This window comes from Carassius gibelio, chromosome B22, assembly GCF_023724105.1.
Source record: "Carassius gibelio isolate Cgi1373 ecotype wild population from Czech Republic chromosome B22, carGib1.2-hapl.c, whole genome shotgun sequence".
Lineage (NCBI taxonomy): Eukaryota > Metazoa > Chordata > Actinopteri > Cypriniformes > Cyprinidae > Carassius > Carassius gibelio.
Window position 1 is genome coordinate 5,587,560 of NC_068417.1, and position 24,366 is coordinate 5,611,925.

The 24,366-nt window shown below is 37.2% G+C and overlaps 1 protein-coding gene and 1 long non-coding RNA gene across 2 annotated transcripts in view; one reads left to right on the forward strand and one right to left on the reverse strand.

Moving 5' to 3' along the window:
• The window catches only part of LOC127987694 (uncharacterized), a 2,462,016-nt gene that overhangs the window by 1,127,229 nt on the left and 1,310,421 nt on the right, over positions 1-24,366 (forward strand). Inside the window, exons 99-101 of the mRNA XM_052590053.1 lie at positions 985-1,161; positions 2,499-2,672; positions 11,649-11,677. Coding sequence (XP_052446013.1) covers positions 985-1,161; positions 2,499-2,672; positions 11,649-11,677 — 380 coding nt within the window. The remainder of the gene's footprint in view (positions 1-984; positions 1,162-2,498; positions 2,673-11,648; positions 11,678-24,366) is intronic.
• LOC127987779 (uncharacterized) overlaps positions 1-24,366 on the reverse strand; it is a 188,456-nt gene that overhangs the window by 128,349 nt on the left and 35,741 nt on the right. The gene's annotated exons all lie outside the window — the stretch shown is intronic.

Sequence of the window (24,366 nt, forward strand, 5' to 3'; positions counted from 1 at the left end):
CTGATTGGGCCAGCGGTTCCTGCGTAGTGACGCGACAGCAGCTGAGAGCAGGCTGACCTCCTGGTAACGTGATTGGGCTAGAACGCACGTGCTGGAGATGTATTTATAGTCACAGGAGGAGCGTTTTTACTGACGAGATGCGCATGAAAACCGCGTTCGTTTTTTTGCAAGACCCTACCATCTAGTTAACAAAGCTAAACAGCGATGCCCTTTGTGTAATAAGTTACAGAAACTGTTAAACGCACCAACTTAAATAATAAAATACACTTACCGGTTGTGGTCCATAAACAACGCCTTCTCCAGACAAAGAGGGAACTGCTCCATCTTTTAAGAATAATCTTTGTGTAAATCCAGCATTAAACTGATTGAGATTGAGAAAGTTGTCCTCAGCAAGCTGTCTTCACCAAAATGAGCTGCACATAGTTTTACATGTGCATTATAATTTTCGGGAACCGAGTTAAACATAAATTGTAACCATTAATCTCAAAGTACAGCGTTCCTGGGAAGCCCAAACAAAGATGATTGGACTCAGAGATTTAAAAAAAACAGCGTTTCAACAACATGGCGACAAACACAAACAGCTCTTCCTTCTTCTCCGTCGGAGCGCAACAAGGCCACGCCCCCTGTTTGTGAATTCATGTGGGCGGTGGTTAGTCAAAAAAACTGTTTTAGTGACGTTATTACTGCAGGAACTAGAGGGCTGTAGTCCAAACGGGTCATTTTTTGTAGGCGAATTCTGTTAAATCAAATATCTCGCTTGGCATTGAACTTTGAGCTTTAGAATTTTACAGATATTATTTATACTCTAACAACAACATTACACACTAACTAAAGTTTTAAACATGGAATCACAAAGAAGGGGACCTTTAATAAGGTTTTTGGCAGTGTTTTATTTATTGCACTGTATGATGTTAACACATGATGAATTACTCACACATGAACATAACGTGTCTGATTCATTGTGTTTTCTTTTTCTGTCTTCAGTCTGTGTGGATGCAGATTTACAGAGAAACAGTGTCTCATCCTGACTTCAGCTCTGAAATCAAACCCATCACACCTGAGAGAACTGAACCTGAGCGGGAATGAACTACTAGGAGACCCTGGAGTGAAACACCTCAGTGATCTACTGATGAACACACAATTCAAGCTGGAGAAACTAGAGTTAGTATCATTATACTCTACAGCAGTTACAGTCAGATTAAATATTACTGTTTACTTTCAGGAAAAGGAAAGATAAGGATGTGACGTGTCGCCAAATATAGTGTCACATACTCTGAACATGTGCTCTGCATTTCACACACACACACACACACACACACACACACACACACACACACACACACACACACCTTGAAAACACACACACACCCGTACCGTGAACACACACACACACACAGTGAACACACACACACACAGTGAACACACACTCTCACACACACACACACACACACACACACACACACACACACACACACACACACACACAGTGAACACACACTCTCACACTCTATCACACACACACACTCTCTCTCACACACACACACACACACACACACACACAGTGAACACACACTCTCACACACACAGTGAACACACACTCTCACACTCTATCACACACACACACTCTCTCTCACACACACTCTCTCTCACACACACACACACACACACTCTCTCACACTCTCATACACACACGCACACACACACACACCTGCAGCGCTGAGGAACAGTTGGGGTTCAGTTCTTGCTCGAGGATCTCATCTCAGTCAATCACCGGAGATCACAGTAATCCAGTTCATTAATGGACCAAATTATTATTTTTTTTTTTTATACACTCAGACATGTACTGTAAAGAATGACAATTACAAAAAAGTAAACATCTTTAAGTAAATTGTAATTCAGAAACAGAATTTTCTTGATTTCTCACATTTAAACTCAATTTTCACATTTTGTTATTTTAAGTAGTTCTGTAGTTCAACATGTGTCTACTTTGTTCATCTTTTTTCTTCTGTATTTGTTTATGGTCATATAATAAGGTTTTTGGCAATGTTTTATTAATTGCACTGTATGGTGTTAACACATGATGAATTACTCACACATGAACATAAGTGAAAGTGAAAGTGAAAGTGACGTGACATTAAGCCAAGTATGGTGACCCATACTCGGAATTTGTGCTCTGCATTTAACCCATCCAAAGTGCACACACACAGAGCAGTGAACACACACACACACACTGTGAACACACACCCGGAGCAGTGGGCAGCCATTTATGCTGTGGCGCCCGGGGAGCAGTTGGGGGTTCGATGCCTTGCTCAAGGGCACCTAAGTCATGGTATTGAAGGTGGAGAGAGAACTGTACATGCACTCCCCCCACCCACAATTCCTGCCGGCCCGGGACTCGAACTCACAACCTTTCGATTGGGAGTCCGACTCTCTAACCATTAGGCCACGACTCCCCCTTGACGTGTCTGATTCATTGTGTTTTCTCTTTCTGTCTTCAGTCTGTATAGATGCAGTATTACAGAGAAACAGTGTCTCATCCTGACTTCAGCTCTGAAATCAAACCCATCACACCTGAGAGAACTGAAGCTGAGCGGGAATCAAATAAAAGACACAGGAGTGAATCACTTATGTGACATACTGAAGGATTCACGCTGTAAACTGGAGAGATTGAGGTCAGTAACATTCACAGACAAGAATCAAAATGATGAAAATCACTTTGTTTAACTCTTATGTGCTGTTCAATGTCTTTTGAGACACCAAATGATGTTTGCTGAAATAAAAACAAATGTTCCCTTTATCTAAATGACATGAGACTTTGTACAGTTCTCAACACTTGGTACAGTAGGTGGCCAGCCTATCTGGGCCTTACTGCCGCACCGCCGTACCGGTGCCGCGGCGGTAACTGTAATTCAGTCGCGTGTTAAAATAATTCGCGAAACTACCGCCAGGTGGTGCAAAGGGACGGATTGTGAAATGAATGTAATTGTAAAATGAGATAAAAGAAGGAAGTAAAACAGCAATAACATTATGATATAACATTGTAACATTTAAAAAAAAAAACATTTTTTTTTACAATTTGTTAATTTTTAAAATGTAGGATAGTCTTAGGCTACAGTCTACTAAACAAAAATTAAAAGAAGACCTTTACACAAAGGGTCATATGTATGCTATTTTTATTAAACAGTAAATAAATATAAGGCTTGTGTGTTTGTGTGTGTGTGTGTGTGTGTGTGTGTGTGTGTGTATATATATTTTCATTTTTTTTATGTGCATTTTCATTTCGGTTCATTCTTAGTTTAAAAAAAATCTTCAGGTTCCATATGCAGAGCGAAATGGGAACGGTCCAGCATTTAGCAATAATTAGTATTAACTCTGTTATTATTCTTGATTTTTCAAACTACCAACACTTTGCTTTCTTGAATTATGCCTTATGTGGGACCAAAAATTAAGTATTATTTGTTTCAGCTGTTTGATCGGTGGTGCCTCATGCACATATTCACTGGAAACAGCAGTCGTTCATGCACATATTCACTGGAAACAGCAGTCGTTCACCAGACATTTGGTGTGAGCACTTTGACATATTGTTAATTCATTTTTTTTTTTTATCAATACTGAAACGCACACAGCCTATTTACCTCATGAATAATAGTTAAGCTTCGAATGGGCAACATCTCGAATATGGAAACGTTTGGATTTCTCCCGATTGAGAAAGCCCAAGCTTACCTTATGCTTAGCTTTAAATTATTATTATTATTATTATTATTATTATTATTAATTTTTTTATTACTAAGCCTATATTATTATATACTGAAATTATATTTATCCATTAGAATTATATATTTTTAATTATTGTTTTGTTCTGATAAATTTGTTAAATTTAAAGGATTTGTTGTAAAATATTTTCTTATAGCCTATTTTTTTCCTATCACAAACTCTGATTTATTTTTAGCTTGTTTAAAAAAAAAAAACATGCAGCAAACGAAAATAGGTGATTAATCCGTTAAAATGAAACGTATATACGACTCATATATTTTTTTCCTCTGACAAACTTTATTTTTTAGCTTGTTTAAAAAAAATACAATAAAAAAAAACATTCAGCAAATGAAAATAGGAGATTAATCCGTAAAAATTTGTTACTCTTGGTTAACAGTAATTATAATTATTTTACTTCAGAACAGAGCCTGGGACTAATCTAGGTTAACCAGGGATTTTTTTATTTTTTTTTTCATTGCATCTGAAAATGACTTTGTTCATTACATTCACTTCACGCACCCTGCTCTGGCGCAGATCAGCCTCCCGCGATGCTCAGCTGTGGACGATTAAAAAATGTTTGATATAAAGCAGTGGTTCTCAACCTGCGGCTCGTCACGAATTCAAATGCGGCCCGCACCACATGCGGAATAAAAAAATAAAAAAATAAAAACTTTATCAGTTTGTAAAATTGTATTTTTTACATCAATTAAAAAAAAATGCTACTAATGAAATATAAGCTATATCCTAATGTTTTTATGTGAATTTTTTTTCTTCATATATTATTTTCAGACATGAGCAGACCTACTGGCATAAGCATTTAACGAACACATACAAGCGCGCACTTTGGCAGAATTCAATTCAAATAGTCATCAACAGCCATTAGGTAAATTGCCTTTAAGATAAAATTGCGCATCAGAATGGACACATTTGTTTTTTAAGGGCAAAAAAAAAAAAAAATTCAAAAAATGCCGGCGAATGAACATGTACAAACTGTGAATAGTCGCAGTATCAGTATGGAGAAGTGCTAGATTGTCATTTTTTTTTGTCCCGCAACTCACTTGAAGAAGTTCAGGCAAATAGAAACACCATACACTACGTAGCAATCCTTAATTGAAGAAATGTGGCAAAACATCTCCTGAGAGAACCTCATATTATTAAATTCAAAAGTGCTTTCCATATTTGGATCAAAATAGGCTACATTTGTGAACGCATATTTTCTGAAATGTTGTGCGTCAGGTCATGCAAGCCTGCATCTTAAAGCCTCTGTCAAACTTTCTGCGTCCGCGAGTCCGCTATGGACCGCTAGGTAGGCGTGACGTAAAATTCGTCATTGGAGAGTGTGTGCCGAGGCCCTGAGCAGACGACCGCGCGGATAGGTGTGCGTGGTCAGTAGGCTTCAAAAGCAAAATTGCACATGTGCAGGCAGTGTGTAGAAGCTCATTGCTACTCAAACCTGTGCAATCTGTCAATAAAATAATATAAAGACAGTCAGATATGCAATAATTATGGGCAATTGCAGAGCGGACCATCAGCCTGCGCATTGAGAAGTATAAATTGAAGAAGTCTGCGTCCCCGCTGGCCGTGTACGCGTCCGGATTGCTCATGCGGAAAGTATAACACAGGCGTTACAATCGCAACTTCTTTGTGTTACTCCTTTCAAGCTGAATCTCGCAAAATTGGTCAGCTCCCGATAGCATCAGGTGTTTTATTTATGGGGAGTAGAATTGTTTATTTCAATGAATGTAATAGATTATATATTATAATAGTTAGGCTATAATATTATAAATCAGGTTGGTTTGTATTGCTGGCGTAATATGTAAATTATATGCGACTTGCACTTAGACCATAGTGCGGCCCGCTGGAAAAACAAGGTTGAGAACCACTGATATAAAGGTTGCTGTCCCATTTTATACAGGAATTGTTCATTTAAAAAAATCGAATTATATTGTTAGTTCTAATTATATTGTTAGCACAAGTTCATTTAGAACTTTTTTTACTTATAAACTCCTTGAGAATTTAAAGTTAGTTTAATAGTAGCCTATTTAAATTCAAGCTTTTTAAAAAAAAGGTTTTAATTGATTAAATTATTTGTATTAATTAATATGTTATCATGTTTATTCTTTTAAAAAATATGTTTATTCTTTAAGAAAACAAGGGAAAAAATAAGGGACGATCTGAATATTTGTTTTGCTTTACCCTTTTATGTAGGCTAAAATAAATAATAATAAAATAATGTCATTAAAAAATACCATTGGCCTGAGTAATTTGACCATTATATAATTGTGACTTTATAAAGATTAGTCATTTAGGTGGTAAAAATACTGTAAAATCCATGCCAATCCATTATTAATTTCAGAGCATAACAACTGAAGGTTTATGAAACATTAGCCAATAAAGCAATTCTTTTTAAACAACGTAACTTAAAGTTGTGAACTTAAATATTATTTCAACCATACAGCATGTGAATAAATAAAATGCAGAACGTTTCTGGTGTTTGGATTTGTACTTAAATATAATGAGCTCCAAGTTTAAGAATAGCCCTAGACTCGTCTCTCTCTCTCTCTCTCTCTCTCTCTCTCTCTCTCTCTCTCTCTTTAACAGCATTAGCTCAGTGAAATATGTCTTCCTTCCGTTAGAATGAATGTTTTCCTGCCTTGCTAAATGTTGGGCTCATGATCAATATAAGTTGTATTCGGCTCAATCTGATTCAGTAAAGTCAAACCACAGACAGTGAAGCCTCGGAGACCCGCGCGCTGTGAGGCGGGAACAGAGGATTCCGCTTGGTCTTAAAGCCTTCCGCAAACATCCACGATCACAAATAACGATGATTTTCGTAAAATAATGCTAAATTATTAATTGATGATTTGTTATTATCATTATGGTCTTGTGAAAATAATAATATGGGCTGCGAGAAAATTATGAATACAAAGAGTAGTGCTGCTGAGTGCAGGCATGTTTCAGCCCAGTAACACACCGTTCCTCAGAGCCAAAACACAGACCGAATTCTGTTCAGCTGGAGGGGGTTGGGTTTTGGGTAGTTATGCACGGCTTGTGGGGGTCGAGATAAAAGTGTGAATTGATCTTTCATATTTACAGTGTCTTATGAGGCTTTCACTTGCTTTTTCCTTTAGTTCATTCCTCAGCTTTTTTAACCTTATATAATAGCTTTTTGTTTCCATTCATTAATTATTGCAATATTGTCTGGGCAGCTACCTATCCTACTTATCTGAAGAAATTAATAGTCATACAGAAGAAATATCTTAGATTTATTTCTCATTCAAATAGATATGCACCCTCGGCACCCCTTTACAATAAATTTAAAGTTCTGCATATTGATAAGGTAAATATTTATCAAACATGTCTATTTATGTATAAGTTTATATATAGGACACAAGATCTACCAGACTCCTTTCAGAGTTTGTTTATCCCTATTTCACATGTACACTAATTTCAAATTAGACATAGCAATAATACTTTTTTCTTACCCTACACACAAACTACAAGACATCAATTTAATATTTATTTTAGAGGTCCTAAGCTCTGGAGTGAGTTAAGCCCTTCGTTGCGATCAATGTCCTCTTATTCGGTTTTCTATTGCTAGCCTGATGCTTTTATGTAGTCCTTTCTAGGTAGTGCTTGCTTTTTTGTTTTTCTATTGTATTTTTATCTAGACTTATCATCTTTTATGTTATTGAACTATTGTTTTGTATTGTTTTTGTTGTTGTTTTCTGCTTATGCTCTTGCTTTGTTTCATTTGTTTTTTGTTTTGTTTTTGTTTGAGTGTTTAGTCTGCATGTCTCATGAGTTAATGAGAAGGAGTGGAACTATGTACAAGCCTAGAGTGGCTTCGTTCCCTCCTTGCATAGTTTTGTACTTGTACTGAACATGTGCTAAACAAATAAACTAAACTAAACTAAACCGGTTTATATAGGACTGTTTTGGTTATATTCACAGTGCTGGGTCTCTCCGACGAGAGAAATGCAACATTCACACATTACACTATTCGTTTTCGTTTAAAAAAACATTTCAAGCTTTCTGTAGATATATTTTTAATGTATGTGAGACACATTGTTAATTAAATTATACATTCATTATCATGAAAAAATTAAAGTGATGATATGGCGCCTCCCTGTCATTAATGCACATTAATAATTTTTGCACAAACACTTGAATATGAGCTTCTTGGTTTTCACCCGCTCCAAGAGCGCTCCATCATGAGTAGCCTACAATTCATGCCAACAGCCATATAACTGCATATTCAGCAAGAATTCATGTTAAACATATTTCGCTTGATCAGAAGGTTACAATCGCATGAATTGTAGGCTACTCATGATGGAGCGCTCTTGGAGCGGGTGAAAACCAAGAAGCTCATATTCAAGTGTTTGTGCAAAAATTATTAATGTGCATTAATGACAGGGAGGCGCCATATCATCACTTTAATTTTTTCATGATAATGAGCGCTCCATCATGAGTAGCCTACAATTCATGCCAACAGCCATATAACTGCATATTCAGCAAGAATTCATGTTAAACATATTTCGCTTGATCAGAAGGTTACAATCGCTTTTGCAATAATGCGTTCAAACAAATGTAATCTTACAGTGCTACTACATTATCAGCATGCTATCTGATTTTGAAATCTTGAAGAAGTTAATCGATCTGTTTAGATAAAATAACTGACAAGGATGTTATTTTCATCACAAACAAATTTTTCACTGCAGAAAGCAGCAATTAAAGATGTAATGCTTACAATGTTATTAGTTTGGCATGTGATGTAGGGAAAAAAGTTTACACATAGCTTAAGCCACTTTGAAACTCTTCTGTTATTTTTTAAAATTATTATTATTATTTTATATGCTATGTTATGAACATAACATTTCAAAAATACTGAAATACTTTTTTCACGGAGTGAAGGCGGAAAAGTATCGGTTTCTGGTATCAGTGCACGCGGAGGGGAAGTTGTTGCTGCTCATAGACTGAGAGTGAGAGAGATGTTTCACCTGACGAAACGAAGACGACCACGCGAACACAAGCACAGCACATCCGCCAAAAATCAACCTGCAGCAATGCTCGTTCATCAACTCGCCAAGCTGTACTTTTGTAGGTCGCATGGCAGTAAATAATTCGATAATATGACCATGCAGTCAATACAGATATTTAATAAAAATGTAAAGAAGCAGGGCTGTAAAATAAAACAATAAAAAACACACGCCAGATCTACACCGGACACAAGTGGAACGATCCAACAAAAGACAGCAGAACCCAGTGATGGATACACTGGACACGATCCCCATCAGTGAACTGATGCTCGATCTGTTTATGACAAAATGTTCTGACACTGTGTTCAGATGATTTGATACTATAGTGTGATGTCATCAAGTTTAGACACACTTTTCGCTGTGGGGCACAGATGACAACTTTCGCGTCCAGTGTAGACACACAGAAAGTTTCTGCTCTATTTACAAACAAGTTCTAAAAAAATAAAATAAAATAAAAATCTAAACCAGTGGCATAACGAGATGGAAATATAAACTAGAAAATATATTAACAGGTCCTACAGGCGGAGCTGCCAGTTTGAATCTAAACAGATCTTAACGCCGAATGGATGGTTAGATGCATGATGGGCTAGTATTAAAAAAAAATTAAAAAAATAAAGGTCTTTCCAGCATTTAGGTATAACAGTACTGTTTATTAAATCATCTCATTGCAGTTATAAATTTGACTGCTAAATGAATAATAAAGAACTATATGTTTTGTAAAATTTCTTCGTCATTTGAATATTGATTTAAAAATCGGTTAATAACATGTAGCTTAGAAAATATAAGCACAGACTCAGGCACAGGCTTGACATTTATCCTGCTCGAATTCGTTCTAAGAAATGCACATAACTTCATAAATACCAAACTTTCATCTGTAAATATTTAATATATTAAATATTTAAACTATAGTGTTTTTCTTTCATTTTCCGTGACTGAAGCAGTCAAATGTAACACATCAGTGAGGCAAAACTGGCGTCTATTTGCGAAAATGTGCTTTGATGCGCTTATTTGATAACTTGTGGTTAAAGTTTCTTTGATGAATAGAAAGTTCAGAAGATCAGCATTTATCTGAAATATAAATCTTTTGTAACATTATAAATGTCTTTGTCAATTTAAAGCATCCTTGCTAAATAGAAGTATTAATTTCTACAACAACCCCCACCACCCCAATTAAAAAAAAAATGATATTAACTCCAAGCTTTTGAATGGTATTGCGTATAATGTTGCAAAAGCTTTTTATGTCAGATAAATTCTGATCTCTGAATCTTCATATTCATCAAAGAATCCTGAAATATTGATAATAATAATAATAATAATAACAATAATAACAATAATAATAATAATAATAATAATAATAATAAATGTTTCTTGAGCAGCAAATCAGTATATCAGAATGATTTCTGAAGATCATGTGACACTGAATACTGGAGAAAATACAGCTTTGATCACAAGAATAAATTACATTTTAAAATATATTCAAATAGAAAGCAGTTATTTTAAATCATTACAATATTGCACAATATTAATGCTTTTGCTGTATTTTTGATCAAATAAATGCAGGATTGGTGAGCAGAAGAGACTTCTTAAAAAAAAACATTCAAAATCTTAACATTACCATTCAAAACCGTTTGACTGGTAATCTCTCTTAACCCCTTAACTGTCACTCATATTTTTGAACATTGACTTTGTAGTGCACGATCCAAACTTACATTTTTATTATTCATGAATGAAAACATTTTGTAACATGATATTGATGTACCATTTACATGGTAATGCAATGTCTGATTTTAAAATGAGTTTTAAAGGATGAATTATGAGATTTTAAGTTTTCAGTTGATATATAATTTCTCATGATTTCTAGGTCAAAATTCCTGTTATAATGTAGATTTTTGAGGGTGCACTCTTGTCATAAATTAATCTATTACTTTTCCTACATAATTTTTTAACTAAAAACATTGCTAAAATATATATTTGGGAGACTTAGACCTTTCCAACGATATATAGTTTGTCAAGATTAGATTAGATTTAATTGTAATATAGTGAAGTAAATGTAGGCGTCCCACAGAGCGGACGGGTGACAGTTAACAGGTTAAAATACTGTACTGAGTTATGATAATCAAAACAGTCAGATTAAGCTTTTATCTCTGCAAAACAAACTATCACTTTAATCAAATATTTTTTAATAATGTTTAATAACCTAAAACTGCTTGATTTAAGGTATTGCATAAAATAGATGTGAATGCTTTACCGAATTCGTGCAAACATCCATATCGGTGTAATAAGATGCATTTTTAACTGCTGCTTTCACGCTGCTGTGATATTTTTGTTGTTGTTGTTTATTTTGTTATTGAGAGGAAAACGCGTGTCATATATTTCATATCCAAATGCCATTCGGTTTCTCTGAAGCAGCGCTGAGCGAGCACTGTATCTCTGCTTCTCTTGAATTGCATTGAGGAGGGCTGAATTACAGTCTTGGGCTACAGCGCCACACTGGTCAAACCACATTATTACAGGCTCTAAATTAGGTCAAATTAAATCAAACGAATACTCGACAACAAAAATATTTGTCTACAATTTTTTTTATTGTCGATAACGTCGACTAATCGTTTCAGCCCTACTGGATACTATGCAAACAAGATTATTTTTTTCAGTCCAGACAGCTTCATTGATTAGAATGATTTTTGCAAGAGGACATAACTCACACTATTCACTGATGACAAAAAATAGATTTTTTTTCATGCTACTAAAACAACTAATTGATTAATTGATCTTGATTTTATAATATGATTGTGTAGTGGATGAATGGATGAATTTGAACCAAATTGTTACTTTCAATTCATGTTTTTATTTTTGTAGGCTTTCAGACTGCAGTATCACTGAAGAAGGTTATAAAGCTCTATCTTCAGCTCTGAGATCAAACTCTTCACACCTGATAGAGCTGGATCTCACAGGAAATGATCATGGAGAATCAGGAGTGAAGCAGCTCAGTGATTTACTACAGGATCCAAACTGTCAGCTCAAGACACTGAGGTGAGACCTGAAGTAATGCTAAATAAATGATATACATTTGAAATATTTGTATTATATAAACATTTTATTACATTATGTTATATTGTTTTAAAGTGTATTATAGTATTTTACATTATTTCACTAATTCAGTAAGGTACACAATTTGCTGTTGAAAATGATCAAACATGAAAGATCAGATGCTGCAGTTGCTGTTGTTTTGATGATAAATGTCAGCACAGTTTAGTTGTGTTAAAAGTTACATTTTAATGAGAAATTTTGGGTCACTAGATGTGCTGATATTCAGTAGTTTGGTGCCTCAATTAAAATGTATGATGACATTTATCATAAAAACATATTCAGTGTGATTTATTGTACTGATTGTTTAAATGTTACTGAATGCACTGTACATTAATTTCCATCAAGCTCAGATTCACAACACTGTAGATCTTCTACAGCAGATCTGTCACAGACCACAAACATGTGATGTGTGTCAGAAGAGGATCAGTGATGACACACACACACACACACACACAAGTCTGAACCTGCAGTTCCTCTCATAATGAGCAGAATTACTGTTGCATCAACACAGACATCAGTTAAATAAAACTATCCAGAGATGGTCTGAACCCAGATCATTTTCTTTCCCAGCAAACATTCAGATGTTTTTTGACCGTTGAAAAATAGTTCCAAAATGAAAGTTGAACCGACATCTTTGACGTCTCTTTCTGCACGTCCCTGGACGTCTAAATGCGTCGATTTCTGGATGTCGTAATCTTCTGGATGTTTAAATGCGTTGCTGCATAGTTTAAGTGTATGTATATATAAGCCTGCATATAAAATAATCACACATCCACTGTGTAACATCATGAAAGGCAATCAGTTATGTCTTGAGGTTTAAAACATCTTGACAAAGGTTCAAAATCGGTCCAGTCAGACATGAACGTCCATAAAACATCTTAAAGGGTTAGTTCGCCCAAAAATGAAAATTATGTCATTAATAACTCACCCTTATGCTTTTCCAAACATGTAAGACCTCCTTTTATCACAGTTATATTTTAGATTTAGTCCGAGAGCTCTCAGTCCCTCCATTGAAGCTGTGTGTACGGTATACTGTCCATGTCCAGAAAGGTAAGAAAAACATCATCAAAGTAGTCCATGTGACATCAGAGGGTCGGTTGGAATTATTTGAAGCATCGAAAATATATTTTGGTCCAAAAATAGCAAAAACGACGACTTTATTCAGCATTGTCTTCTCTTCCGTGTCTGTTGTGAGAGAGAGTTCAAATCAAAGCAGTCTGGATATCCGGTTCGCGAACGAATCATTCAGTTCACCAAATCGAACTGAATCGTTTTAAACGGTTCGCATCTCTAATACGCTTTAATCCACAAATGACTTAAGATGTTAGCTTTTTTAATGTGGCTGACACTCCGAGTTCAAACAAACCAATATCCCGGAGTAATGCATGCACTCCTGGAGCGAGCTTCAGGTGTTCTGCCATCGCTGCATCAATCTCAGAGTCTCCACCTCTTCACAGCATCTGAGGGAAGACAATACATTTCTTTTTAAAATAAATAAAATGAAAAAATTGAGAGAAATGACATTGAGATAAATGACACTGTGAGAAAGTGAACTGGACTTTTCTGATAAGACAGGTGGGCTGTGATGTCCCCTGAATAATTAAAGCGTACCAATAAAAATTACATCAATATAAGTAATACAAGTAACTTTTAGCCTAATAACGTTAGCTAATTTTAGCCATACTCAGTGAATCTCAGTTGACAGTGTGGGCATCATTTCTCTCGGTTCCTTCATGTCAAACAAGTAAAACTCAGAATGAATCAGAATCAGAATCAGAATGAGCTTTATTGCCAGGTATGTTTACACATACGAGGAATTTGTTTTCGTGACATAAGCTCTGCAGTACAACAGAATGACATCGACAGAACATAAAACACATAATAAAAGAATAAAAAAAATAAAAAAATACAAATAAGTAGATAGTGAATGACAATATACAAATTGGCAATTGTAGGCAGGTATATTTACAAAATGCAGTTATGTATGTACATGTATATTATGTGCAAAGTGTAAGTGTATACTAAGTATGTGTGTTAGATAAATAAGTGTATGTGTATATAAATATAAAGTGTAGTGTGTTCGCAGTTGTTATCAGCTGTTCATAAGATGGATTGCCTGAGGGAAGAAACTGGTCCTGTTTCTGGTCGTTCTAGTGCTCAGTGCTCTGTAGCGTCGACCAGATGGCAACAGTTCAAAGAGGGAGTGTGCTGGATGTGAGGGGTCCAGAGTGATTTTGACAGCCCTTTTTCTCACTCTGGATAAGTACAGTTCTTGAATAGAAGGGAGGGTTGTACCGATGATTCGCTCAGCAGTCCGGACTACCCTCTGTAGTCTTCTGAGGTCAGATTTAGAAGCTGAGCTGAACCAGACAGTTACTGAAGTGCAGAGGATGGATTCAATGATGGTGGAGTAGAACTGTTTCAGCAGCTCCTGTGGCAGGTTAAACTTCCTCAGCTGGCGAAGGAAGTACAACCTCTGCTGGGCCTTTTTTACGATGGAGTCAATGTGAATGTCCCACTTCAGGTCCTGGGAGATAGTGGTGCCCAGGAACCTGAATGACTCCACTGCGGTCACAGGGCTGTTCATGATGGTGAGTGGGGGGAGTGCAGGGGGGTTTCTCCTGAAGTCCACGATCATCTCCACTGTTTTTAGCGTGTTAAGCTCCAGGTTGTTGAGACTGCACCACACAGCCAGCTCTTTTACCTCCTGTCTGTAAGTAGACTCGTCACCGTCCTGAATGAGGCCGATGAGTGTGGTGTCGTCTGCAAACTTCAGGAGCTTGACAGAGGGGTCCTTAGATGTGCAATCGTTGGTGTACAGGGAGAAGAGCAGTGGGGAGAGAACGCAGCCCTGGGGAGCTCCGGTGCTGATTGTACGGGTGCTGGATGTGTATTTTCCCAACCTCACTAGCTGCTGCCTGTCTGTCAGGAAGCTGTTGATCCACTGACAGACGGAGGTGGGCACGGAGAGCTGATTTAGTTTGGGCAGGAGGAGGTTTGGGATGATCGTGTTGAAGGCCGAGCTGAAGTCCACAAACAGGATCCTCACATAAGTCCCCGGTCTGTCTAGGTGTTGCAGAACATAATGCAGTCCAATGTTTACTGCATCGTCCACAGACCTGTTTGCTCTGTAGGCAAACTGAAGAGGATCCAGTAAGGGTCCAGTGATGTCCTTCAGTTGGGCCAGCACCAGTTTTTCAAATGACTTCATGACTACAGACGTTAGAGCCACAGGCCTGTAGTCATTTAGTCCTGAAATTTTGGGTTTCTTAGGGATGGGGATGATGGTGGAACGTTTGAAGCATGAAGGTACTTCGCACAGCTCCAGCGATCTGTTGAAGATCTGTGTGAAGATGGGGGCCAGCTGGTCAGCACAGGATTTCAGACAGGCTGGTGTAACACAATCTGGGCCTGGTGCTTTTTTCCTTTTCTGCTTCCGGAAGACCTGGCGCACCGCATCCTCGCTGATCTGAATTGCAGGTGTGGGGGAGAGGGGGGATGCAGGAGGTGAGAATGGTGAGAGTGCTTGATTGGAGAGGTGTTCAGGATGGGTTGTAGGAGCTGTTAATGGTGTGAACGTTTGTTTGGAGAGGCATTCAGGGCTGGTTGCAGGAGTTGTAAAGGGTGTGAATGGTTGAGTGGGGAGGTGTTCAGGGCAGGTGATGGGTGTTCTTTCAAACCTGCAGTAAAACTTGTTCAGATCGTCTGCCAGTCGTTGATTCTCCACAGTGCTGGGGGATGGTGTCTTGTAGTTGGTGATCTTCTTTAGACTTTTCCACACTGATGCGGAGTCGTTGGAAGTGAACTGAGTCCTTATTTTTTCAGAATAATTCCTCTTTGCCACTTTGATCTCCTTTTCCAGTGTGTATTTAGCCTGTATATACAAGACATTGTCCCCCTTCACGTAAGCATCTTCTTTGGCCTGACGGAGCTGTCTGAGTTTTGCAGTGAACCACGGTTTGTCATTGTTGTAAATTAGTTGAGTCTTTGTAGGAATACACATATCCTCACAGAAACTGATATATGATGTTACGGTCTCTGTGAGTTCGTCCAGATCAGTGGCAGCAGCTTCAAAAACACTCCAATCAGTGAGGTCAAAACAAGATTGTAAATCCTGCTATGCTTCATTAGTCCATCTTTTTACAGTCCTTGATACAGGTTTAGCTGATTTTAGTTTCTGCCTGTAGGATGGTATAAGATGAACCAGAAGGTGATCAGAACGTCCCAAAGCTGCTCGTGGAACAGAGTGAAATGCATTCTTTATTGTGGTGTAACAGTGATCCAATATATTACTTGCTCTGGTGGGACAAGTAACATGCTGTCTGTATTTTGGCAGTTCACGGGAGAGATTGGCTTTATTAAAGTCCCCGAGAATGATTAAAACAGAGTCCGGGTGTTGTTGTTCTGTGTCTGTGATCTGATCAGCGAGTTTCTATAAAGCTTAGCTCACATGAGCTTGCGGAGGGATGTAAACACTGACCAGAATGAACGAGTGAAACTCCCGCGGCGAATAGAACGGCTTGCAGTTAATGAAGAGTGTTTCAAGATTTGAGCAGCACGTCTTCTTTAACACAGTTACATCTGTACACCACCGTTCATTGATGTAAAAGCATGTCCCGCCGCCGCGTGATTTCCCCGTAGATTCTGATTCGCGATCCGCTCTAAACAGCTGAAAGCCCGGCAGATGGAGCGCGCTGTCCGGTATGGTGTCATTCAGCCAGGTTTCCGTGAAACACAGAGCAGCAGAGTGTGTGAAATCCTTATTTGTCCGAGAAAGCAGAAGGAGTTCGTCCGTTTTGTTGGGTAGAGAGCGGAGATTTGCCAGATGGATGCTAGGCAACGGCGTTCGAAATCCGCGCTTCCTGAGTCTGACGAGCGCTCCCGCTCGATTCCCCCGTCTGAGCGTCCTGAAGCGTTTGATCAGGGCCGCCGCTCCTCCGATAACAACGTTCACTAAAACGTCTGAATAATTGAAATCCGGAAAAACATCTTGTGGTGCGTTCTGCCGAATGTTCAGCAGTTCTTCCCTGGTGAAACTGATGGCAGGAATATAACTAAAGACAGGACAAACTAACAAAAACACAAGCACGTTAATCAAATAATACAAAATGTACTTACCCAACAATATATTTTATATAATATATATCGGTACATCTCCCTCCTCGAGTCCTCTCCTCTTGCCGTGGTTGCTTAATGTTCCAGAAGAACACGAGATAATCTATCCTATTGCGGGATTTTGTAATATCACAAAATATATTACTATGTTTTGTGTCTGGCAGCACCGTTTTGGCAATTACATCCAGCTCAGACCGAAATTGTGACCGGATATATATCTGTTTTACATGTATATGCATAGATTCCATAAAAATAATAACAATGAATACATAAAACAGGTTGAAATTCAGCATTGCTTTGTAATCACTTAACCACACTGCGCACTTACAATGGCCAGTGTGATCCACATCTGCCTTTCGCATATCTGTGAAAAAGAACACGCATACACACACATTATAAGAATTGGACCTGGGTTCCCAGACACACTGCACATTGATGGTGCTGGCACTGTAACCTGTTTTAACCCAGCATAAGTTCCGTGATTAATGTTGATTCCATATTCTGTGAAACCCTGCTTAGTATAAGTTATGGGTTCATATAAATACACAAGGCCTTAGATCAAATGCAGTACTTCTATTTATTGATTACCATTTGTTTGTCAACAAAACCTTTTTGCCTTTGTCGTCTCAGGATGCCGAAAATGCAGTAGGCAAAAAGTGTGGCAATACGACATGATTGTTGACAAAAGAATGACAGAGGTGAGATGTAGAACCATATTTCTTATTCATGTCTCTGATACCCTCCTCATTGTACAATATTAATTTATAGCCTACCTACAGATGTTTAGCTCACGTCACCGACCAGTGCATATGGCCAAGCATGAATGTCATTACTGTCAGTATGGTTTTTTGAAATAGTAACAGTAACTACACAAATATAATTAAGTGTGTGTGTGTGTGTGTTCCTGCAGGATAAGGCTGAAGTAAAGGTGCGCTGGTTGCCTTGTTCTCAGTGGTAAGTATTGGCATATAGTATGTATCCATTCATACTTGACTATAATGTTTCCTGTCAGCCCTTGGGTTTTTTTATTTTATTTATTTTTTTTAGTGTTGTTTTAGGATGATAGAGTAGTATGTACAAACATTGGCCACAAACAGTGGCTGCAAACTGGCTACATACAGTCTTGGTTGAAAGTCTACCTTTGTAAAGCCTGTCCCCTGAACACTAACACAATGTAACAACAACATGATGCGTACTTGGGTAGCAATGTGCATTGTCCATGGTGACATGACACAATGATGCATGTAATAACATGGGAGTCAATGAAAGCGATGCATGTTAAGGCTGCACTGAAAGTGCATGCATGATCTTGCATTCACGGCATACTTGCGTTGACTATAAATTGGCTTGTAAAGTCCGAATGAAATCAAAATTGACTGTATTTATTTTGGTTCGCAGATATAGCTATTTTTGTTGTGAACAATTCATCCTTAAGTCACTCCAAAAAAAAAAAAAAATTGTTGGCCTTTGTAATCTTGAATCCAAATCTGAGAACGCTCCTCTCCTCTAAAAAGACGGGCCCTCTCTGATGACGTCAGTTTTACGGCTTGGGCATGAGCCTGACATCCGTAATCACTCCCTTCCAACTGTCAGTGTTCGTTCTGAATGAAACGCCTACTTTACTACATCCAGTCAGTTTAAAGTAGAAAAAACAAGCCACACCCTGTATTTTCCTCATTCAATATTTTGTTTCTCTAGGAACTACATCAAAATATGGAAGTAAAATCAGTCTCAAACTTGCGCTCCCTGCTGACTTTAATGTTGACTGTATATTTGAAGTCCCTGTTAAGAAATTGCAAAGGGAATTACCAATTAAAAGAAATTAGAAACACAGACTTAGTGAAAATGTACAGTATAAGCTGTGAATGTTGTTTTCATTGTGTACAGTTATTCTCCTGATCTAATGTGAGATGTGCAATACTTAATTACAGTGGCAAAACCTGGGAGGACACATGGGAGCCGGCCAGCCAGGTCCCTTCCTGAGCTTAGCACAGGATGACATACCCATCTTTTAATTATATTGACTGTTGTGTGCTGTGAATAAAACATTCATAACACTAATAACGCATCTATATTTTCTGGTGTCTTGATACATTGATGTGTATTTGTGTATTGTGCTGAAATAAGTGCAATGACATAAATGTTCCTAATAGTTTACTATTCTCTTCTTAAAAAGTTTACTTGATACATTGTGTGTTGTCCTGAAATATGTCCAGTTTAGCACATTTGACCTTGTGTGGCAGCAGAGATCCTTGGAAAAATACTATTTTGTGTATGCACATTCCTTAACCCCTTCAAACATGGATCCACTGAAATGGACATCACTTGATGTTTTGTTTAAACCAATAAAATTTTGTTTTCATAATATGAGCAATGCCTGGTCACTGATTGGTCCTCGATCACAATGAGGATATGACTCCTAACTTAATCTGATTGAGCTACAGGCATCACAAAAAAGAGACATGACTAACCATCTAGACAGGAAGAAGAAGAAGTCCACATTTTACCTTTTATATAGTATGCAGATTTATGTTTATGATAGCCTCATCAACTTGCACCTATTACAAAATTATGAAATATATATCAAATCATAATGAACTACACATTCAAATGTTAATGTTTTATGAACAATTTTGAATTACGATAATTTATTAAATTTATATTAATATGATTTAATTTATGTCATCAAAGTGACCATGGCCTGTCAATCAACATCAATATTGCGCAATTTTTTTCACACTGAACAACAATTATTACTGTATTTGCATAATTGTAAGGGATAGGTGTAGACGTTAATAAAACACAATCTTAACAGGCAGAAAATTAAATTTGTTGTTAACCGAATCTATCTCTTCCGCCGAATAAAGGTAAGACATCTGGACAAGGACGTGTGACGCCGCTGCTCAGCTGGAATCTTATTGGCTGTGAATTTCTCTTGTCACCCGCAGGACTGTCTGTGGTTGGACTACCTTTTAATTCAAATTAAGCAGCGCAGCATGTTTTGCTGATATTATCACATTAGTAATATATTAAGTTAACAATGAAGTGTTTCTATGTTGAGAAAAATCACTCCTTTAGCGAGATCCTAACCCTAACCCTAAGCATAACTTCAATGAACTACAAATAACAGCGCCAGATTTTCCCGTTCTATAGATAGAATGACAGAGACTTATGGGTAATGTAGTTTAAAACTTTGTATTAATGAAATGAAAGAAATAATATCTCTAATGGAAAACTGGATATCTAAATATGTTCATTGTGTAAAACTCTATGATATGTTTGAGAAGCAGGCTGAAATTTGGTATTTTACAGTGAGCAATATATAAAATGCCTTTATGCCACCTTTCCCTATATTTCTGAAAACTGTGCCCAACATTATTTAATCAACATAGCTTAAGTAGCAATCCTGCCGATTTTCTCTTTGATACGTTAGTTGGACTCTGATTTATAGCCATTTCAAATGTGCAGTTTTTGCCTCTTCCAGGGGGTGCTACTCAGCCCCTGGGGGTAAAAGGGCAGTAAAACCTACATATATGTATTCCCTTCCAGTGTCCAGAGTACTCTAATTACTTTTTTCCTGAAATTTGTAACTTAACACATTAGTTTCGTGCGTAAGTAATCAGTAACTTCGTTATTTTTTTAAAAAAAGTAATCCGTTATTTTAAGGAAAGGAAAATCCCGACTGCAGCCTGCTTTTTGTCAGACAGTAGTCCTAGGTCTACTGCCACCTGCGGATGTACAGTATCAGCGGAGCCGAAGCTCTGTGATCGTAAAGTCAATGGCTGTGATGCGTCTGTGCCCTGCGCCTGACCCTGTGTGTGTGTGTGTGTGTGTTTTTTTTTTTTTTTTTTTCTCGAACTCCCGGCAAGATAGCAGAGAGGACAGCGTTTGGCTTATGGAAGTACGCACATTATTTTCAATTTGTCAACGAAAAAGAAAAGAACATAACGGTAAAATGCACAATCTGCTTTGGTGAAAAGCTTCTGTCGACCGCCAAAAATTCTACCTCAAATGAAACGCTACGTTGTAATCACTACTTTGAAGAGTAAACCCAGCCGGCATTTCAACGTTGATTCAACGTTGAAACAACGTCAGGTACCATGGTTGAATCAACGTTGAAAAACCTTTCGATTTTGCAAATTGGATCAACGTTGAAATCACGACGTTGATTCACCGTTGAAATCGTGACGTTGATGTATGGTTGAAATCACGACGCTGATTCACTGTTGAAATCCCGACGTTGAATCAACGTTGAATAACCTTTCGATTTTGCAAATTGGATCAACGTTGAAATCACGACGTGGATTCACCGTTGAAATCGCGACGCTGTTTCACCGTCTTACCTGCATTATGGGTGAATTAGGGTCGTGCTGCAGACCTGGGATGAAAGCTGAATGAGGTGTTGATTTTGAAAAGTTAATCAGCGTTGATAACACGACGTTGTTTCCCCGTCGTACCTTGCACCGTGTGTAAATACACCTAGATCCTAGTTGGCATTTAGATCAACAATGTACATGCAAGGCTAAAAATCTAATGACTGGCAGCAATGGCTTTACAAACAACTTCAATAAACGACCACATGCTCAAAATTGTCAAACAGCAGTTACATTTTGGAAACATACTGAATAAAACAGATGGAAATAATCCCACACTTTATTATGCAGAGTATGCATGGAGGTAATGCTAAAAACATGTAGTAGAACAATCCAAATACAATAATATTTAAAGGTTTTTGTAAAATAATTCGGCACAAAAATGCATATTTTTTTCAGCACTTACAAGACAAACCGTTGTACCTTTATGACTGAAACCAGTGGATCTTTTATTTTGGTGGAAAACTACAGTTTCTGTCAAAAACATGTTTTAGTAATGTGTCTCATTTCAAGTTGTGCACATTTGTGCAGTGAAAATGTGTTGAACAGTTCGAGAAGGGAACCTTCCACCAGTTGATTTCTAATGGGAACCCCCCCGGACTGTGTCTTCTTTACCGTGGGGAATGCAGAATGAGATTTCTACCGCAGGGCACTCTAAAATGTTAGAACCAGCAGCCTCGTGTATACAGTGTGGTTGTGCTTCGGGTGATCCTTGAAAGTGTCCAAGCGCTAGGTCCTTTCTGACTCCGTCCCCTCCACTCTCTCCCACTTGTGCACTTTCTGTACCGTCCTGTATAAACATTTACATTTAATAATTTAACAGACGCTTTTATCCAAAGCTACTTACAAATGAGAAGAACAGAAGCAGTCAGGTGTACAAGCGAACAACAACAGTATACAAGTGCTATGACAAGTCTCAGTTAGTCTAGTACAGAACACATAGCCAGGTTTTTTTTTTTTTTTTAATATGAAAGACAAGAAAAGAAGGAAAAGTGCTAGCATTAGTTGGTTAAGTTCCGGTGAAAAAGATGAGTCTTAAAATGTTTCTTGAAAATGAGTAAAGACTCAGCAGTTCGGATTGAGATTCGGAGGTGATTCCAGCAGCTGGACACAGTCCAGGAAAAGGTCCGTGAGAGTGATTTTGAACTTCTTTGGGATGGCACCACAAGGCGTCGTTCACTTGCAGAACGCAAACTTCTGGAGGGCACATAAGATTTAACCAGTGAGTTTAGGTATGTTTACAATGTTTCACAATAACTTTGATATTGTGAAATACATTTAACTGAAAACTGAATGCAAAATAAATCACACAATATTTTCACTTTACAGTTCAGTAACAGTGAGGTTGGAAACAAAGTGGACAACACTATTCATTAAACACTTAATGTTTTCAGATGAAAATTTACAATATTAACAAATTATTCACAAGCAGTGTTTTCAGAACCCCCAGTTACACTGTTTTAATCAAAACACAAGTAATACAGTGTAGTAAAACAAATAAAATCTAATTCAGTAAATTTTTAATAAACTAAGTACAATCAAAACCTATCACAAAAGGTCAAAGCATCTCTAGCAGAAGTGACAGTGCAATGTAGCAGATGAACAATTTCTTACCAATGTTTCAAGAACAAGCTGGATCCTCGATGACTCTACAAGGGGAAAGAAGAAATGGTTTACTGAAAAGTTCTTAAAAAGCAGGATTTCATATTATACCATTTCTTTAAACCACTGGTTCTCAAACTTTCTATACCAAGTACCACTTCAGAAAATATTTGTTATTAAATATTAAGTTGCACCATAATGACCAACATTACATTTCAGCAGCGTAGTAGACCAAACTATTCAGCTACAGGTCTACAGTTAAAAAATGAGGCAGTTTTATTCTAATAAGAATATTTATTGTTGTCAGACACTTTACCATGTTTGAACATTAACACTACAACTGTGCTTACATACACAGGTAAATAAAAAAAAGTTTAAATTAAAATCTAATTTTAAATGTAATTATGTAACAAAAGTTACAAAACTGTACTGTACTTTAACTCTAACATACTTAAAATGTGCAAAAAAAAAAAACTTACTCAAAGATTAAGTTAAAATTTATTAACATTAGTTTAATTTAGTGATTCACCTGCATAACAACTAGAGGGGGCCTGACACTTTGAGAACCATGGCTTTAAACAATCCTTTTATTATTTATTCATTTTCATTAATTCATTAAAATTATATTATTTAAATACAGACATTTGCACTTATATGTTTCAGAAAACACTTTGAAACTATTATAAGCATACAAACATATATAACACACCTAATGCATGGGATACATATCAGGAAAATATGGGAAAATCTCTAAACCATCTCTAAATCTCTCTTACCAGCAACACATTAGGTGAGCACCTAACTTGATCAGCTGTGATAAAGCAATGCAAAAATAGACACACGGGTATTTATTCATCTGCAGATTACATGTCCTTTAAACTACCCATTTGTAAACTCTGGTAATACTTTACTATTTTCAAAAGATAATAAAGATAACGTTAGCGATTTTCTTACCTCATTTTGCCAGGATGTTTTCAGGACCTCGCAGAACACCTGACCCTTCTTGTGTTCACAGTTTTTGTTCTCCATTGACATGTCACGACTCAAATTCGCTCAAAATAAATAAAAAATGTACAGGCAAATATGAAATAATTCGGGACCGATAGAGCAGTCAGTTATAACGAGCAGCAGCTCACAGTTAGCCGCCTCACTCACAGAAAGACGACAATAACGGTCATATTTTTAAATGTAGAAAGGCGCGAACCGATTCATTGTCCAGATTCCTGAATGACAGCCAGATTAACCAATCATGATAGAAGTAATAAAATACAACTACCAATGGGAGTTGTTTCAGTGTGATAAAGCAGCGAAATGTATATAGTTTTATTGTTGTTAATGATGATAATATTTAACATATACCTTTAGATTTTAGAATAGGTATCATGACTAAAATATTT